The sequence below is a fragment of the Phyllopteryx taeniolatus genome, chromosome 1 (assembly GCF_024500385.1).
Source record: "Phyllopteryx taeniolatus isolate TA_2022b chromosome 1, UOR_Ptae_1.2, whole genome shotgun sequence".
Taxonomy (NCBI): domain Eukaryota; kingdom Metazoa; phylum Chordata; class Actinopteri; order Syngnathiformes; family Syngnathidae; genus Phyllopteryx; species Phyllopteryx taeniolatus.
In genome coordinates, this window is record NC_084502.1 from 17,046,453 (window position 1) to 17,065,146 (window position 18,694).

Below are 18,694 nucleotides of genomic sequence, written 5' to 3' on the forward strand. Positions count from 1 at the left end.
CCGGTGGGTGTTGTCGAAATAAAAGCGCACAAAAGTCAGTAAAACTTGACAGGTTTATTATCATCACAAAGATTTCAAAGTACCAAATCGCCAATGTTGAATTTCACAAGATTATTTTTTTTTAACAAGAATGTAAACACCAAGTTTTGTTTTGTTATGCGTTGTATGCAGCAACCCATTTTAAAATACAGTATGAACAAAAAGCAAGCACAACAAATAAGATAATTTACCTCACAGTCCAAATTGTAAACATTGAACAAATCAAATCATGCTCCCGCAGGTAAGTGTATAAGAATGAGAGACAGGAGGTGAAATATTATTACAATGGATGCAGCCATAAATTGGGCAGTGCGGTGATCTAGTGGGTTAGCGTGTCTGCTCCAAAGTTCTGAGTTCAAATCTCAGCTCCGGCCTTCCTGTGTGGAGTTTGCATGTTCTCCCCATGCTTGGGCAAGTTTTCTCCTGGTACTCTAGCATCCTCCTACATTTAGTTTAATTGAAGACTAAATTCCCCATGGCTGTGAATATCTATAAAGTATGTTCCCTGTAACTGGCTAACGACCAGTCCAGGGTGTAATCCACCTCTCGCAGCAAAGTCAGCTGGGATATGCTCTTTACATTGTTGTGCTGATCACAAAACATCTTTCACAGTAAATTGCTACCATGATAACAGGGGGTACATCTCTCTTTAACCTCTTACATTTTTGTCTATGTGGCTGTGGTGGGTCGTATCCAGTTGGTGGGAACCCACTGCGGCTCATCCTGCGCCTTCCTAACCGCTGTCAGCAACTGGACGCAGGACTCCTGCAAGTCATTGTTAATAATCACATCGTCAAAGAATTGTGAGTAGTGGGACTCCAGCTTCCGGGCGGCCTCCTCCATCTCCTGGAAGTCTTCATCCTATTGGATGGAGGGCACATTAAACACAATCCTCCAACTCTGTACTGTCAACATCTTGCACATAGATCACATGCTTCCATCCATCCATCCACTCACTTTGAAGGGGCGGTTGACGTAGTAGTCAGTGGTTATGTTCGAGTCTTGTCTCGACTCTCTGAGTTGCTCCACAGGCGGTGGCTTCACATAGATGATAAAAGCCCAGAGGTCATGTGTTCTCACAGCCGGAATGGCCTAAATGTGGTAAATGTAAAGAAATTCTATATCATTTTGGAAAAGTATTCATTGTTTTGTATGCAAGTATCGCCATCCACTTACATTTGGTTCAATGTCAATGACACAGATCTTCCCACAGTTTAAAACTTCTCTCACAGTGTCTCTGCTGGTGCCATACAGATTCCCTTTATACTCGCTATACTCCAAGAACCTGCAGGCCGTTGTGAGTGCAAACACAAGAACAATTAGAACTTTCTCTTCTAATCTTGATAACTGGGTAAGGAAGGAGGTTCCAGTTGTGGAGCTGATGTTGAACAGATATTATGGTCCCTATACATACTGGGCCATCAACAATTGTCGTTGATTATCTATGAATATATACAGTATTTGGAGTCATTTGTGGAATTAAATAAGAAGCAGTCACACCTGCTTTTGTACACCATGTTTTCAAAGACCTCTCGAGTGATGAAGTGATATTCTCTGCCAGACTCCTCGTATCCTTTGGGTGGTCTTGTGGTGTCTGGCACAGGGAAACAGAAAGCATTAACATTTTGGTTGTAGTGTTTTTCTTTCACTCTGGATATCAACTGTATGTGTTCTTATACAAATATGGTTAATGGTTGGCCACATACAAGGTACTGCTCCTTGGAATGTGTTGGGATTCATTTCAATCAAGCGCCTGCGAAGTTCATTCACACCCACACCCGATGGACCTACGACAAAAGACTGTTGCATTTTCCAACACTTAACCAAAAAAGTTTTTTGTGAGATGCAAAAAGTCATACCTAATAGGGCAATGAGGCGGTGCACATCGCTGGAACTGCGCTGGTAGTGCACCACCTCCTCATAGGCACAGTGGAGAGCACTGTTGCAATTATTGGAACAGTCAGTGGGGCAAGACGTTAGGGCGGTGCTGTGAAAGCGTCTGCGACATAGACGCAAGCTGCGCCTAAAACCAGCTGAGAAAAAAAACATCACTTCTACATTGTTCTACACCACACAATTTCTAACGAACCATTATGTTGAAATGCCAATGAGAGATTGATGACATACCGAGGTACACTCCCTCAACGCTGCTGCTGAAATCATCGCCCTCTGTATTGACAGGAAAACAATTCAAATGGGAAGTAAATGGAAATATAGATTTACGACAGAAATTGACAATTTATGCATGAATAGTCAACCCCCCTGTTGGCAAAATGGATAGGATGTGACCGGACTAGTCAGTCAATATTTCTGACCAGCAAACCTTTAGACCCAGTCGAGACACCCCACTAAGAACGGGCTAGAACCGCCACTGTGCTCACTCTGCCCCGCTGTACTGCATTGCCAATGCTTAGTACAGAAAAGTACACAAAAGTCACTCGATATGTTTTTGCTTGGTTTTTGAACAATAGCTGCTGGAGGGCTCGGATGAAGTGCTATTTGTCTATAACTTTCCATAATACGTCCCCTTTAGGCAGCATGCCGAGAAGCGTAATAATAATAATGTCTGTCTTCAACAGAAACTGTGAAAATAATCAAAGGAGGGAAGGGTAAAAAGTCCTAAAACAATTGAATCCTTCAATTCCCATCTTGTAATTTATCAGGGACACACTAAATTGAATTACACCGGACATCAGTTTAATAAGTTCAATGAATTGTAAATTATCCATTTGAATTTAGGTCAGTTTTGGTACGCTGAAGTTTAATCTCTCACCGTCTCTGAGTTCGTCTGTTGTTCCGAATTAGATGGCATGTGAAAAGAAGACGTAAAAGATTATTATTCAGAGGAAACATGGCAACACATTTCACACATCATAACAAACCAGCACTGATTGAGTTCACAAAGACTTACCTACCAGATTCAAAGGCCTCCTCATCTGGCAGAAAGAGAGAGAAGAAAAAAAAACACGGTGGAATTATTTGACATTTAATTTCACAGCAAATGCATTGGGTGAACATTTACCTGCTTCAACACATTTTTCATCAATGGCCATTAAGTCCGCCTCTGTGAGGAGAAAATTGAGATAAAGATGTCATACATTTGAACTGGCGAGTGTATAATGTTACATTCAAATTGGTAACTAAGCCTTACCTTCCTCCACCGTGCTCACTTCAGCAAAGCAAGGGAGTGAAAAAACATTTACATGCATTTAGTATGTAGACGTGGTGCCTGATTCCAAGATCCCAAATATTATTGAGTTACACAAAATAAATTATCGCTCCGATAATTTTGAGGAAGCTGCAGACTGCAAAAAAGCCATGTTTCGTTTGACATGACTCACCCCGAGTGTGTGGTAATTGGATGTGTCCTGCGAAACATTGCATTTAAAATGTGAGACAGCACACCTGAAAAACTGCTCTGGGAGTGGCCAGCACCAATTGCCACAGTGCGCTGAATTGTCCCAGGCAGAAGAAAATACAGAGTTGAAAAGCATTTTGTCTTAGGTTATATCCCATGACTCCTTCTTGTGACTGGTTCTACATCACCCCATAGATCATTCAGAAGCTCCAAAATCGCACTGCCAAAGAGACAGTTATGCCACAATAATTTAGTTTCACTTCTAAAATTGTTTACACAAATGGAAAATATCCTCTCATTTTGCTTATGCCTCCTCCGTGCCACAGTTATTACAGTCACGTTAGGCATAGTTTGCACCTGCCTTTCGCAAAATCAGTCATTGCAATTCTTCTTAGGTTTGATAAATTACATTGTGCCTGCTAAATTCACCTATTTGCATCTACTCCTTCTAGAACACATAAAACAAAAGTGTGTGGCAATTCTTCCCGTTTGGCAGACATCCTGGGTGTGCCCGGTTAGTACATCAGTTTCCACGTGTTTTCACATGCAATGAAGTTAGAAGCTTGTTTTTGCACTCGCAAACCTTTAGTAAATCCGGCTCATACTGTACGGGTGTATGATTGTTCAAATTGGGTGAACTCACGTATTTGTATTTGGATGCAGGTGTGCGGCTGATAAGGCAACAAGTCCCTCTGCCTCCTGCAATAACATGCACATCCATGTTAGGCTAATTTAACATCTTTGTCTAACATGCTAGAAGCAGAGGGCTGAAGTGACCGTTTAAGCAGTTTGCTGGAGGGAATAAGGCCTGCACAGGCCATGTCGCTGGGCAGTTTCTTGGCTTGCCACCACAGAGAATCCGTCTGATCTACGATTTCCAGAACATCGCCTTTCTTGAAGCTCACGCCAGCGTCTGTGCAGGGGATGGTGGGATCTTGTTGAGGGCTGTAGTCCACCATAGCTCGCACGTAAAGCTGATGGGTAACAAGATAATTTAGAGAAGTTAGAGGATGAGTCAGGAAGTGAGGACGGAAGTGGGAAGAGAGGACAACTCACCATTGTGTGGCTGTGAATCGGCCTGTCGGTGATGGGAACCACTTTGAAAATGATGGTTCCTTGCGCTCTGGCCTGCTGGTTGGAATGAAAACAGTGGAGGAGACTTATTCATACCTAAAGTTTAATGCCACTGCGATTACATCATTTAGAATTTGACCAAATTGTCTGGGAGGAAATTTGGCACAAGTTGCCAAAAAAGTTTGGAGTTTGAACCAACCTTCTTTACGCTCGCATGATAGATAAGGAAGTAAAAATTTCACTTAAAAATGTCCTATACAGTTAGATAGTTTTATGATAGTGAGAGCTGGTTGGAAAGGATTCTTTTCGATGGGAAAAATTGTTTCAAAATCGGAACAAATCAGAGTCGATCGGAACGTTGTGTTCAACCTTAAAAGTTTAACGATACTTTACAACACTGACGTGTTACTAAACATGAAAGTTGATAGGATTGATGTGTATGAAATCCACCAACCTACCACAACTTGAATGACTTGCTCTGGCTCCAAGCCGTCCACCGGAAATCCATTCACCTCTATGATCCGGTCACCCGCGTGAAGCAAACCTGCTCACACAAATCATTCATAATTTCACTGGGGCTTCAGTGACCTTCATGACCTGCATCACTAACACAACTAACTTAACCCTTATATACAGTACTCTTTATTTTCCATGCACCCATAGTATGTTTCGGGCCAAATTTGACCCAGGTGCAGAATATCCCCATCCTACTGTAATTGTTAGTACTTTATATTATGAGCTAAAGTTCATTTCAAAATTTATTAACAGTCTGTCTGACATTAATAAGTAAATGATTAAACCAACAGGTGCATTTTTCCTGGGAACACAGGTCGAGTTTTCAAATTCGCAAGTGAACACCGTCCCATAAAACACACACACACACACACACACACACAGATGATTTAGTCTTTTACTGCTTCGAGATACCTCCAATGACCCTTCAAAGACCAACAGGTGCATGTTTATGTGAGAACCTGTAAAAATGTGATGGAAACACAGACAGTACCTGGGAAAGTGTCAAGCTCCCCCTTGAACACTATTACCACTTTCCCATTAAAAACACACATTTATGGTATGTGCAGTTTCAAGGTCCCCACTATTATAATCTTCTTCTTTGATTTAACACACATTGGTTAATCTACAGTCACTGATGGTGTAGTGGTACACTCGCCTGACTTTGGTGCAGGCAGCGTGGGTTCAGTTCCCACTCAGTGACGGTGTGAATGTGAGTGCGAATGGTTGTCCGTGTCTATATGTGCCCTGCGACTGACTGGCGACCAGTTCATGGTGTAGTCCGCCTTTCGCCCGAAGTCAGCTGGGATAGGCTCCAGCGTCCCGCGACCCTAACCAGGATAAGCGGTGTTGAAAATGGATGGATGGATGGATGGTTAATCTACAATGCATTTTAGTAGACATGGCAAATATTCACCCGGAACAGCCCCAGTGTACACAAAATATGCTGCAGCTTTACATAACAATGACATTTAAAATGATGTTCACTTTTGTGTATTTTGGGTCACTTTAGGAAAAGTCATTATATTTCGAGGGGGGAATGAAATTTAGCCCTATAGTATTTTTTCCCATTTATTTTTTTATTGCTGTCAAATGTCAAAACTCATAGATTTGTCCTGAACAGTATGTACCTGTGAGAGTTAAAGGCAGAACTCACCACTGCGGTCAGCCAGTCCTCCATGAATCACCCGAGCCACAAAGATCTCCCCAGTAACTTCGTTTCTCTTTATTGTTGCTCCCTAAAACAGAAAGGAGACCAGATAAGAAATGGGAGGTGCAGTTGAGGAGCAATGGCACACCCAATGGATTCAATTAAATGAAGAGTCCAGAGTGGCTGTAGTAAGATGAAAGAAAGGGAGAAAACAAACACAAATGACTGTCAAGCAGAGCAGAGAGTGAAAATGGAAATAAGAATGCAGGAAAACGATGAAGATGGAAACGTAAATGACCCAAAAAATATGCAACTAACACAAAGCAGCTTGAAAAGATCCAAGTGGTGGACTTTTTGCTGTCTTGCGCCTCTCACGTCACTGTCTTCTTCCCTTTCTTCCGCTGGTTGGAGCGACCTCCTCTTACCGCGAAGGAAGCTTCTTTGGCTTTTCCCAAGTTACCGTTAGTCAAAGGATGCGATGAAGGAGGATTTTGGGGCTTGAAGTGGGGTGATCCACGGCAGGATCCAGGCAGACAACTGCTAGCTCGGGAGGTGGAGGGCTTATCTGGGCAGCTGCTGAGCGAGCTGGAGGATGACGATATCAGCGAAGGCATGGAGGAAAGGGATGGACGCTGCACTTTGCTCTTGTTGGGCATCCTGTGCTGCTCAGCATCTGCACATTTAGCTAGTTGGGGGCTCCTCTCGGTTCTGTTGGTATTGAGGACCATCTGAAGCCGCTCTACTACCTGGCTGAGCAAGTTCAAAGCTTGAGAGTTTCCCTGGACTGTTTCAGACATGCGCTCTGTTGCAGTTGCCATCTTCTCCCCTAGGAGCTGGATGTCCTTGGTGCTGCTCTCCATCGAGCTAGCGGCCAGCTGCACTGTGCTCCGCAATTCGTCCAGACTCTCCTGCTTGGCGAGCTCCACAGGAGTGTCCCGAGGGATCTTTACCAGGCGGTGGGGGCACATGGGGCTGGGGGGCGCTGTGCGAATCTGCGGGCTCTGGTTTCTTAGCCTTGGAGGCAGATTTGGCTGTGGGTAGTGGTCCACGTTGGCGTAGTAGGGTATGGAGAGGCAAGGCGGAGACAGAGCCCATCGCTGGGGCGCGTTGGGGGCATGGATAGGCGGCGGAGACGGTTGATCCTCATTTCTGCCGTCTAACTCTTCAATGAAGTTGTCTCCCAAAAGAAAAGAGACGGACCCCTGTGTTACAATCATTGAACAGTGATGGCCAGCGTGATAGATGATGGAAGAGGACAACGTGGTTGAGGATGGATGATGGTCAGATAATTTCTTACCAATCAGGACCGACCTGTAGACTGAGGGAGCAGAGTGGTTCACGTTCTTCTGCCAGAGGAGGTCGGCGTAACAAACCCTGCACTGGCTCATTGGTTTGCAAGTGCGGCTCATGCCCATGTAGCAAGATGGGCGGCGTGGCCGAACACTTGGGTGACACACAACCTCAGCTGATGGGTAACTGCCTCTGTGCACGCTACACACTGCTGAACCCTTCTCATCAGGGCTTGAGATGTGCGTAGACCCCATTACCCCCGCTAAGTGAAGCCTCTGTCGTGTTAGGCGCCTCAGAGTATCCCAGTGACTGCAGATCCCAGCGCTTGTTTTTTTTGCCACAGGAGGGGACATGGCAGGCAGTTGTGAACAAGTTCTCAGATGGTTGCAAAGCTGTGAGACAACAAAAGGACTCAAAGGACACTTGTTTGTTTTGACATTTGTTTCAAGCTGGTGGTTTCTGCTGATCACACCATCTGCAGGCTCACAACGCAATCAGGGTAATGAATGTTAAGAATTATTCGAAACAGAAGCAAACATTGGAAAACACTAATGAATAACATGAAAAAACTAGATTGCATGTCAAAGGGACTCATGCAGAAAACCTGGCACAGGGTGATCCCATCAAAATGTGACCCAGTTCTGCTCTAAATACTGAATAGGCTCAGAGCTCATCTGATTGAAACCCAACCCAAGAACAGTTTTCTCCTGGCAGCTCACCAGCGGCTGTTTGTTCTTGACCAGGCACACGATCCTTGTGGCCTCCTCCTCTTCATCTGGAACCTCAGCTGACATTGGCGGCAACACAGGCTCATAGTTTTTTTGGGCCACGGTATCATGTGCAGAAAGCAGAGCCTGCATAGACAACGCAAAATGTTCATACAATTTGCCCAAAAACTAAGTAAATGTATGTAAATGAGTTGGGGTACCTGAAGGTGAGGCTGTCGCAGGAGTCGGTCAAGCTCCTTAGCCTCCTCGGAGCAGCCTGGCAGTGCCTTGATGTCAATCAGCAGCTGCAGAAGAAGGACAAAATCAGTGTGAAGCAAACATCAAGCAACAGAAAAGCATCTGAAGCAAACTGGAGTGAAACCTGAAATGAGAGTCCGGAGGCATAGTCCAGAACTGCTGTTGGGGAGTCTCGCAGGTACCTTTGAAGACACTCATAAACCTGTTAAAAGTGTGACATCATCATTCCTGTGTTCATGTGGTGGACCAGATCTTTCGCCTTCCTGAGTAGAAGGTGATGAGGTGGTGATGCTGAAGTAAGACTCTGCTGATCCAGTCTTGTTGAACAAAGAGAACTTTATCATCAGCTAGCAAGTATGAGTTTAAAACCTGCAGAACTTGAAAGAGGTCCAGTAAATTGTTAACCCTGACTTTGCCATTACCAAAGACCTGCTTTTAGAGCCTGCAATCCGGTGTGCTTGTAGGAGCCACTTCGTATTCCAAATTTGGTCTTTCCTGAAACAGTTATAATTCTTCTTGTTCCTCAACTTACAAAATAATTCTTGGGGCCCTGTGGTAACGTAATTATTAAGATGTATAGGTTAGGATGTGTGGGTACTGAGCTTGGTAGTTCCTGAGGAACTCCGTTATGATGTGTAAAACATACTTTCTCTATGAATGTGTTTGTGGTGTTATGGGCCTAGAATTAGAACCAGAGCTTAAAGGTACGTTAATGTTAATGGACAACATATCAAGCAGATACTGTACCTCAATAATGAAAGAGTAGTTAATGTGTGCGAGCGTGCACCTTAAGCAGTGACTGCAGCCAGGAAGCGTTGAGCAGACTGTGGAGAATCTCTGCTCCATCAATGTCCTGATTCAGCGTACACCTCACCTCTTCTACTACATCTGTCACGATCTGACGAAGGCCTGCAAAACGTGCCCGTACAACCACTCAGTTAGACACAGCTGGCTACAATGCGCCATTAGTGCGGACAAATATGACACTCTATTCTCTCTACTCACCCTGCTCTCCCAGTTCATAGTGGGGGCTTAACACCTGAGCCTCCACCTCCTGCCTCATGGTGACTGGACCACCAACCTTTGACCCTTAACAGCTGAAAAGTCTGCGAATTTTAAGAACGGAATAATATTTTCACAGCAATATCGAAGAAACTTCACTTCCCCACCACATCCTCACAAATGCAACATGTTAAATATAATTCCCACGCGCCAGGTAGTGATCCTGAAACTTTTGGGGCCTTTCTGTGACAGCTGACCACTTTATCTAATGGTAATCCATTCTTGAGCTGGTTGTTGGTGTGAAAGGTCATGGGTTAATGGCACACTTCGCAGAGGTTACAACATCACCGTGCTACTATTATGTCTTCATAATAGTATCATGATGATGCAGACCTCAATCTCTGCTTCATCAAGCACAATAGAATGAATCCAAATCTAGGCTATTTTTTTCATTATGGGTTTTAATGTAAAAAACAGTACATTGTATTCTTATGCAAACAAGTTGTTTCAGCCTGTCATGTTAACTTGCATTTAAAATGACATGCTCATGCAACATACATTTGAATGTCTTTAACAAAGTGTATTTACCTGCACGTCCAAGAGGATAACAAGATTTTATCTTCCAGATGTTGTGCTCTTCATCACATCAATCCAATTGCATACAAACATAAAATATCTGGCGGTAAATCATTCCCAAGAGACTGAACCAAGAACAGAACCCAGCACTGTCATCAAGCCATGAAGACTGACAGGGCTGTAATCTCTCCCGATCCCACTTAATCCCAGGCAAGTGAGCCTGTTGCCTCTGACCACCGGAAGCCAGTTCCTCCCTCACCGGCTGGCTCGTTTGCAGGGAGATGACAAATCTTAACTCTTTCGGACTCGGGTGGCACACAGGCAGAGCTACGCAGACGATTCAGGTGTCACGTACTTTAGTAGCTTCACTACTTAATCATTGGTCAAGTTGATTTGTTTTGCCCAATTTGTTCAAGTGACAAGCATCTTATTTTTTTAACACTTTAAAAATTAAAGAACAAAACACTTGACAATGAACAAGAGATGAGCTCTGTTTCATGTATTGCCCTTATGATTTAATGGGGCAAGTGTTAGAAATTACATAATAACAAACACGGCTCAACAAAACATTTTTATTGTCACATCCCATTGGTTTCCATGAGAAAATTAAAGAGTGCTTCATAAACATGTTTGTCTTAAATAGGCCTTAAAATTCATATTAACCAGAGCACTGGTAAAACTTTTCCTTCATGTCAGTGTTATATCATTACACATTAAGTGGACACAAAAACACCCCTGGTCAAACTTTTTTTTTGGCGATATAAAAAAATGAGAAAAAGCATTGTGACCTATAATCTATACAACAGACAATAACAACATCTCCAACACGTGGGAAATTATGTTATGGTAGGATGAAACCAAGGTTGAACTTTTCGGCCATAATTCCAAAAGGTATGTTGGCACAAACATAACACTGCACATCACCAAAAGAACATCCAGTCAAGCATGGTGGTGGCAGCATTACGCATTGGGGTGTTTTTCTTCAACAAGGTGGAGCGAATTATGAAGTTCGAAATACCAGTGTCAGCACAAAACCTTCAGGTTTCTGCTCCAAAGCAAAGAAAATGTTAGGAAATGACTACTAGAACATCAGAACTTTATTTAGGGTTAATCAAAGGCACTTTAAATGTTGGAAGATGTGTGCTGACTCCCATTTAACATGAGTTTGAAAGTGATTAGTTGATTCTGAACAAAGCTGCATTCCAGTTATAATAGGGTGTGCACAGAAAAACAACTTCAATTGTTTTGGACAGGTTATAGGTAATCTTAATGGTGGAAAAAAGCTTTGAAAATGATTTATCTTGGTCTCATTTTTTTTCATCAAAAAAATATTGCATTTAAACAGGGGTGTATCGATTATATCCACAACATGCATCTTATCAGTCGAGAAAGACGTGAACGGGAAATACTGCATCTGTTTTTAGTGTCATTCAAATAAAGGTCTCAGCAGTCGTTGAAATTACTTCCACTGTAAAATCGTCAGAGAACAAAAAATAATCCCTCTCAAGCCCTTTTAGGACAAAGCAGAGATGCAAAGGAAAGGACACACGACAAATAAATCTGTGCAGTTACTGCATTCAAAAAGAGAACATTTGTGAGTGAATGTGAATGTGCCTTTAACACTGTTTGCATGCATCAGGTTTGATTCAGATTAGTAACTTTCCATATCCTCTTCAGGTCTCTTCAGTATGCTTTCTGTACCACTTTTTGGTACCGACAGTGTGGACCTAAACACTACAGTCCATAAATTCCATCATTTATTTTCTTCCAACTGCATTTCTGTTGAATGCAATGGGAAGAAAACAAATGATGTCTTTCTTCAAAGCTTGTCTTGTAATAGAGCCACATGCCACGAAAAAGAACAAATGCTGCATGTCCCCCTCGATTGTTCTTTCTTTACTTTTCCTCTTCTTTTGAATTCATTCGTGGGTGACATTGTGTCACAACAATCACCGATGTTTGCTGCTTGGAAGAAATACAGCTTGAACTGTTGTATAGGCTGCAAATAATGTCCACAGAGAGCCTGTAGGAATAAAAATGTCTTCTGACATAAGAAAAAAAAAAAAAAAAAAAAAAAAGCAGAATTACTATACTTAGAATTACTAATTGCACACTCTCAATTGTCGTCCCAGGTAACAATGCTGCCCACCTCCATATCCCACACAAAAAACTGAAGAGACGTCATGGATTCACATATGGACAGTTTGAAGTGGTTCATTTGTGGTGGTAACACTATCACAGCTGCTTACTGTCACAAAGGGGGGAAGGTGGTCTCCTATAAGCAGCAAATGGAATGCTGAGTGACCTCAGCTGAGTTCCTGTGATAGGCTGATGGCGGAGGAGGAGCCACAGCACATGCATCAGTAAAAGAGAAAAGAAGCTGCTGCATTAAGTGATCCTCTCATGCTGGATCTGGTAGTAACAGGCCTGCGGGAGGACAGGGAACATCTCAGTGGGTTGGAAAGATTTTCAGAGAGTGTCAATTAGTGTACAGTGGTACCATGACTTATGAGAGGCCCAATTTGAGTTTTTTGAGATACTAATGCTACGTCCTGTGAGAGAAATCTGACTTGCGCGTCAGCTTCTACCATGAGACGGCGGCAGCAAAAATCACAACATTCGGCCACCGCAGTTCTGAAAGTACAGGTAACTTTTGGTTTAGGTATTTTGCCAAATGTCTTTTACGAACCATGGGTCCTAAGAAAGTAAGTTCCGAGAGGAAGTGAACTGGGAGAAAAAAGTATCAATTAAGAGTAAAAAAAATCTATATTTTTTCTGATTTAGAAAGGTTTTTGTGGAATTTTTTTGTGGGGGTGGAATAGAGTTCGACATTAATTTAAATGGGCAAAGTTGATTTGAGATACGAATAAATTAAGAGCATCTGCACAGAATTAATTAGACTCGCAAGTCAAGGTACCTCTGTATTATGGTGTGTCATGGTTACCTTTAGAGTGGTGAACATGATTCCGTGCTCTCCGTGCTGGATGCAAGGATCCATCAGGTCTTCGATCAAGTTGACCTCTGACCCAAGGTTCCTGATTCTTGTGTTTTAGGAAATCGGAAATATTTAGATGTATGTCTGTCTTACAATTAATTAATTAATTATAATGAATACAAATTTGCAGCTAACCGAGCACGCAGCACCACATAGAGGAAAACAGGAAATAGGTCATCCATGGACCACAGGAAGACCTGCTTCAGAAGTGACTGCACTTCCTTTGTGATCTCCTCGAATGTCAGCTGGATCACGTGCAGCTTGTCTGATGGGGTGAATGTTGTGCTGAAAACAATGGACAAAGTAAACAGCACAAAGGTGAATAAAAAGCAGGAATACAGGGGGTCCTCGGTTTACAATGGCGTTCCTTTCCTACGGCAGCAATGTAACCCGATTCTAGTCTATCGCGTATCGCTAACCTACACTAATGCAGTAGCAAAGTCATACAGTAAACCTTTGTTTGAAAAACACTTCAAGACCATAAATATAGAACAACAACATAGAAAAACAGTAGGTTCAGTGGTAACCTAGCACGTCTTTTTGTGCGATCTGACGACAAATTCTAACACCACCCGCACACTAGTTCATTGCGCACCATTTGCAACCTCAAAATGTCATATGTTGCGACTGCTGGAAACCGAGGACCCCCTGTAGGTTGAATGTTGCAAAACGAAGTAGCGGTGGTACCTTGACTAATGAGTGCCCCAACTAATGTTTTTCGAGTTATGATCCTTCGCTTGTTAGTTTTTTTGCTTTGTTTTGATCTGAATTACGAGCGGGCTTCAGCTACCTCGTGGCCAACCTGAGCTAGAATCAGAGGCCACGACCTTTAAAGCCACATGCCAAAACACAAATACTACTCTGTGTGACATTTAGCTTAATTACGTGTATTAAAACAAGTTTATTTCTTTACATTCTCTTTCCTATGGTTTTATATTTACATTTTGCAATATGGTGCAATTTTGCTTCATAAAAAAAAACTAGGGCTGTCGCTAAAATTTCTTAATCGCGATTGATCGCATGATTTCCATAGTTAACTGGAATTTAATCGCATAGCACGCATATTCCACCTGTTCTAAATGTACAATAAAATTAGATTTTTCAAGTTTTTAATAATCTTATCAATATGAGTGAAAAAATATGCTTACCTTATGGAAATATATTTATCATTGCAATTTTTTTTATTCAAGAAAGAAGATAGGCACGTACTGTAAAACTGTTACTGCACTCTACTGTACCGTTATTGCAAAAGTAAACAACAAATAATTATATACATTGTGTACATTTAAATACAACACTACATAAATCGGCATCTTAATGCTGACACAATGTAAAATCCCACTGACGGGCTAACGGAAATTAGCATTGAAGTCCAGAGATGGAGTCATCCATCCATCCTTCCATCCATTTTCTGATTTTTGAAGAATTTAATGGCAAATTATGGTGGAAAATAAGTATTTGGTCACCTACAAACAAGCAAGATTTCTGGCTCTCACAGACCTGTAACTTCTTCTTTAAAAGGCTCCCCTGTCCTCCACTACTTACCTGTATTAATGGCACCTGTTTGAACTCGTTATCAGTATAAAAGACAGCTGTCCACAAACTCAAACAGTCACACTCCGAACTCCACTATGGCCAAGACCAAAGAGCTGCCAATGGACACCAGAAACAAAATTGTAGACCTGCACCAGGCTGGGAAGACTGAATCTGCAATAGGTAAGCTGCTTAGTGTGAAGAAATCAACTGTGGGAGCAATTATTAGAAAATGGAAGACAAACAAGACCACTGATAATCTCCCTCGATCTGGGGCTCCATGCAAGATCTCACCCCGTGGGGACAAAATGATCACAAGAACGGTGAGAAGAAATCCCAGAACCACACGGGGTGACCTAGTGAATGACCTGCAAAGAGCTGGAACCAAAGTAACAAAGTCTAACATCAATAACACACTACGCCGCCAGGGACTCAAATCCTGCAGTGCCAGACGTGTTCCCCTGCTTAAGCCAGTACATGTCTAGGCCCGTCTGAAGTTTGCTAGAGAGCATTTGGGAGAATGTCAAATGGTCAGATGAAACCAAAAAAGAACCTTTTGGTAAAAACTCAACGTGTCGTGTTTGCAGGAGAAAGAATGCTGTGTTGCATCCAAATAACACCATATCTACTGTAAAGCATGGGGGTGGAAACATCATGCGTTGGAGCTGTTTTTCTGCAAAGGGACCAGGACGACTGATCCGTGTAAAGGAAAGAATGAATGTGGCCATGTATCATGAGATTTTGAGTGAAAACATTCTTCCATCAGCAAGGGCATTGAAGATGAAACGTGGTTGGGTCTTTCAGCATGACAATGATCCCAAACACACCGCCCAGGCAATGAAGGAGTGGCTTTGTAAGAACCATTTCAAGGTCCTGGAGTGGCCTAGGCAGTCTCCAGATCTCAAACTCATACAAAATCTTTGGAGGGAGGTGAAAGTCTGTATTGCCCAGCGACAGCCCCAAAACATCACTGCTCTAGAGGACATCTGCATGGAGGAATGGGCCAAAATACCAGCAACAGTGTGTGAAAACCTTTCGAAGACTTACAGAAAACATTTGACCTCTGTCATTGCCAACAAAGGGCATATAACAAAGTATTGAGATTAACTTTTGTTATTGACCAAATACTTATTTTCCATCATAATTTGCTAATAAATTCTTTAAAAATCAGACAATGTGATTTTCTGGATTTTTTCCCCTCATTTTGTCTCTCATAGGTCAGGTATACCTATGATGAAAATTACAGGCCTCTCTCATCTTTTTAAGTGGGAGAACTTGCACAATTGGTGGCTGACTAAATACTTTTTTGCATCAGTGTATTTGTGACCCGGAAATATGTCAGTTCCATTCTCTGCCTGCATTGCGCCACAGGGCCAGGAAACAACAGCGGCCAATTCTGGAACTAACAGACTTTGTCAACGGCATTTTAAGTTACAAATGGAAACTATTTTTGGACACATTGTTCAGCCTCGACTGTCCGTTTTATCCGATATCCGTTATATCGGGGTCTGTTTTATCGAGGTTTCACTGTACTTAGGTGTGTTGTGTGCATGTCTGCACCACACTGCCCCTAAGAGGCCAGGCACAGCACACAGACACACGTGCACACACACACACACACACACACAGTACAATGCCTATGAGGGTTGTGCATTAATCGAGCATTAAAAAAAATTATTGCGTTTAAGCGAATTTGCGTTAAAGTATTATTTACACCTTAATTTCAACGGGGATGCTAAAAAAAAAAAATAAAAGTGATTTTTTTTTCAAGGGGGCTGGAACGCATTCGTGGCATTTGAATTAATTTCAATGGGGAAAATTATTTGGTATACGAGTAAATTGAGTTACAAGCGTGGTTACGGAACAAATTAAACTCGTAAGTAAAGGTACGACTGCAGCAGTGAGTGCTAAACAAGACAAACCTGATTTGCTGGAGTGTGTCTACTGCAGAGGCAAAGCAAGTATCCTTGGTGCTGGACAGAACCTGGATCAGACACATGCCCAGACAAACACTAGTTATTACATTTCTGGAAATGTTATCGAAGAACCAAAAACAAACAACCTGCAGGTTTTCCGCTGCTGCTGGCATAGAGACTGAAACAGGCCAAAACTTCCTGAAAGAAAATGAAAAAAAGATTTAAAAGCGCAAATAAATAACTTCTGTAGTTATCCAGTTACATTGTGAGACGTACTGCTGGACACCCAGAAAGGCGAGCAGGGCCAGGTCGGGTTGCTTGTTGAGGCGGAGGACACACTCCCAGTAGACATCATCCTCTCGCTCCTTATCGAGAGCGTAGAGTGTGAAGAGCGGCGGATAGAGGCGGGGCAACAGGACAGGAAGCAGCAGAGCCAAGCCGCTCACCACGTGGCTGAGGTGGGACCGCTCCATATTCAGGGTTATGTTCTGCTTCGAGGTCTCATGCTCAGGCGAGCTTTCAAATTTCACGCCTGACTCCTCCTGAAGGTCGGCTGGCTCGCGAATTATACCGCCATCTTCTGGCAAGTCTGGGAACAGAAACCTGCACAGAGTTCACATGCAAACCAAGAAAGAAAATAAAACCACACAAAATAATATTTCAAAACAAATTCTAGTTCTGTTCTGGCGTTGGCGACAGTGACGTTTGGAGCGACCATTATCGTCGTCGTTAATGTCATCATGGGACTTTTACTGTTGTTGATACGGATTTTGTCAAACCTATTGCTCTCTTGTTCTTCCATGGTCACGCAGGCCCTCAATCCTGTTTTCTCTATCTATCCTATTTATCAACTCTCTCCATCTCAGCCCATCTAGCAGAGACAAACAGTTGTCCCACAGAGCCTGGGTTCTGTTCAAGGTTTCTTCCTAAGAGGGGGTTTTACTTGCATCCATTACAAAGTGCTTGCTCGTGGGGTTGAGCTGGTTTTATTTATCGTGTGGTACTTGATCTGGGGGGTACTCCAGCAAGCAGGTTCAAGATGCTCTTATTAATCTAAACCTGAGTTCCGACTTGACTTTCTCTGAACTCAAAAACTGGGGTCATTCAGGTCCAGAACAGCTGATCTGAATTAGTTCAATGAAGTCTAAGTACTCTCACCTTGACCTGAGCTCATGGACTACCACAACCAAAAGACAATCAATGGAGCCCCGATATGTCGATTCACCATGGATACCGATAGAAACATGTCAAGTTACTTACTACTTGCCCCTTGGAAATGGAGGTGCTAATGCGGGTGTTTAGTGATATGAAAATGTAATCTGTGTGTAAAAAAAAAAAAAAAAAAAAAAAAAAAAAAACGAGTAACACTGCTGCAGCAGTGACGGAAAGAGAAGCAATTGATGCATGAGTGAATGTGGAAGTTTTAGTGCATTACTATTCAATCCATTGACTTAACATCTAACCACACTTTAAATTGCAGCATATGGGAATATGCACTACATTGTCAAAGGTATTTGCTCACCTGCCTTGACTCAGATATGAATTTAAGTGACATCCCATTCTTAATCAATACGGTTTAATATGACATCAGTCCACCCTCTGCAGTTATAACAGCTTAAATTCTTCTGGGAAGGTTTAACACAAGGTTTAGGAGTGTGTTTATGGGAAATTATGACCATTATTCCTCAAGCGCTTTTGTGTGGTTAGAGACTGATGTTGGACAAGAAGGCCTGGCTCTCAGTCTTCTCTCTAATTCATCCAAAAGTGTTCTATAGGGTTAAGGTCAGGATTGTACAGGCCAGTCAAGTTCATCCACATCAGACTCTCTCATCCTTGTCTTTATAAACCTTGATTTGTGCACTGATACACAGTCATGTTGGAACAGGAAGGGGCCATCTCCAAACTGTTCCCACAAAGTTGGAAATGTCCAAAATATTAGCCCATGAGCTCCAGTGAAAGGGACTCTGAATGCTTCAGTATAGCAAGGGATTTTGGACAGTCAAACAGTTTGGGGCTTACCCCGCCCTGTTCCAACATGTCTGTGCACCAGTGCACAAATCAAGGTCCATAAGGACATGGGTGAGAGAATTTGGTATGGATGAACTTAACTGGCCTTCATGGAGTTCTGACCTCAACCCAATAGAACACCTTTGAGATGAAGTAAAGCAGCGATTGAGAGCCAGGCCTTCTCGTCAAACATCAGTGTGTGACGTCACAAATTCTGGAAGGATTTGGACTCAAAAACTCCCATAAACACACTCCTAAACCTTGTGGAAAACCTTC

At 42.6% G+C, this 18,694-nt stretch overlaps 2 protein-coding genes across 10 annotated transcripts in view; both read right to left on the bottom strand.

Moving 5' to 3' along the window:
• Positions 1-39: 39 nt before the first annotated feature.
• On the bottom strand, positions 40-10,380 carry mpp4b (MAGUK p55 scaffold protein 4b). Of its 6 annotated transcripts, none has more exons than XM_061776437.1 (22): positions 9,980-10,380; positions 9,395-9,495; positions 9,177-9,298; positions 8,514-8,591; positions 8,353-8,436; positions 8,144-8,278; positions 6,141-6,222; positions 4,930-5,015; positions 4,454-4,525; positions 4,175-4,371; positions 4,041-4,096; positions 3,191-3,208; positions 3,062-3,103; positions 2,955-2,975; positions 2,813-2,827; positions 2,167-2,208; positions 1,899-2,072; positions 1,746-1,826; positions 1,540-1,633; positions 1,216-1,324; positions 997-1,131; positions 40-900 (listed from the first exon to the last, which is right to left on the bottom strand). In XM_061776437.1, exons 2-22 carry the CDS (start codon positions 9,450-9,452, stop codon positions 709-711), a joined length of 1,893 nt encoding a protein of 630 aa, XP_061632421.1. In that variant the 5' UTR covers positions 9,453-9,495; positions 9,980-10,380; the 3' UTR covers positions 40-708. The 6 variants fall into 6 exon arrangements, 2 of the variants coding, with proteins under 2 accessions (XP_061632421.1, XP_061632414.1); XM_061776430.1 differs by having other exon boundaries at positions 4,454-4,528; XR_009788949.1 differs by lacking the exons at positions 40-900; positions 997-1,131; positions 1,216-1,324; ... (9 more) ...; positions 4,175-4,371; positions 4,454-4,525 and adding exons at positions 6,453-7,296; positions 7,432-7,816 and having other exon boundaries at positions 4,963-5,015.
• Positions 10,381-10,525: 145 nt separating this feature from the next.
• Positions 10,526-18,694, bottom strand: part of als2b (alsin Rho guanine nucleotide exchange factor ALS2 b) — a 42,784-nt gene continuing 34,615 nt past the window's right edge. For all 4 annotated transcript variants that reach the window (XM_061776336.1, XM_061776327.1, XM_061776316.1 and 1 more), the window contains 6 exons: positions 16,688-17,014; positions 16,558-16,609; positions 16,418-16,479; positions 13,098-13,247; positions 12,912-13,008; positions 10,526-12,394 (listed from right to left, as the gene is read on the bottom strand). In XM_061776336.1, the coding sequence (XP_061632320.1) occupies positions 12,356-12,394; positions 12,912-13,008; positions 13,098-13,247; positions 16,418-16,479; positions 16,558-16,609; positions 16,688-17,014 (727 nt within the window). In that variant the 3' untranslated portion in view covers positions 10,526-12,355. The remainder of the gene's footprint in view (positions 12,395-12,911; positions 13,009-13,097; positions 13,248-16,417; positions 16,480-16,557; positions 16,610-16,687; positions 17,015-18,694) is intronic.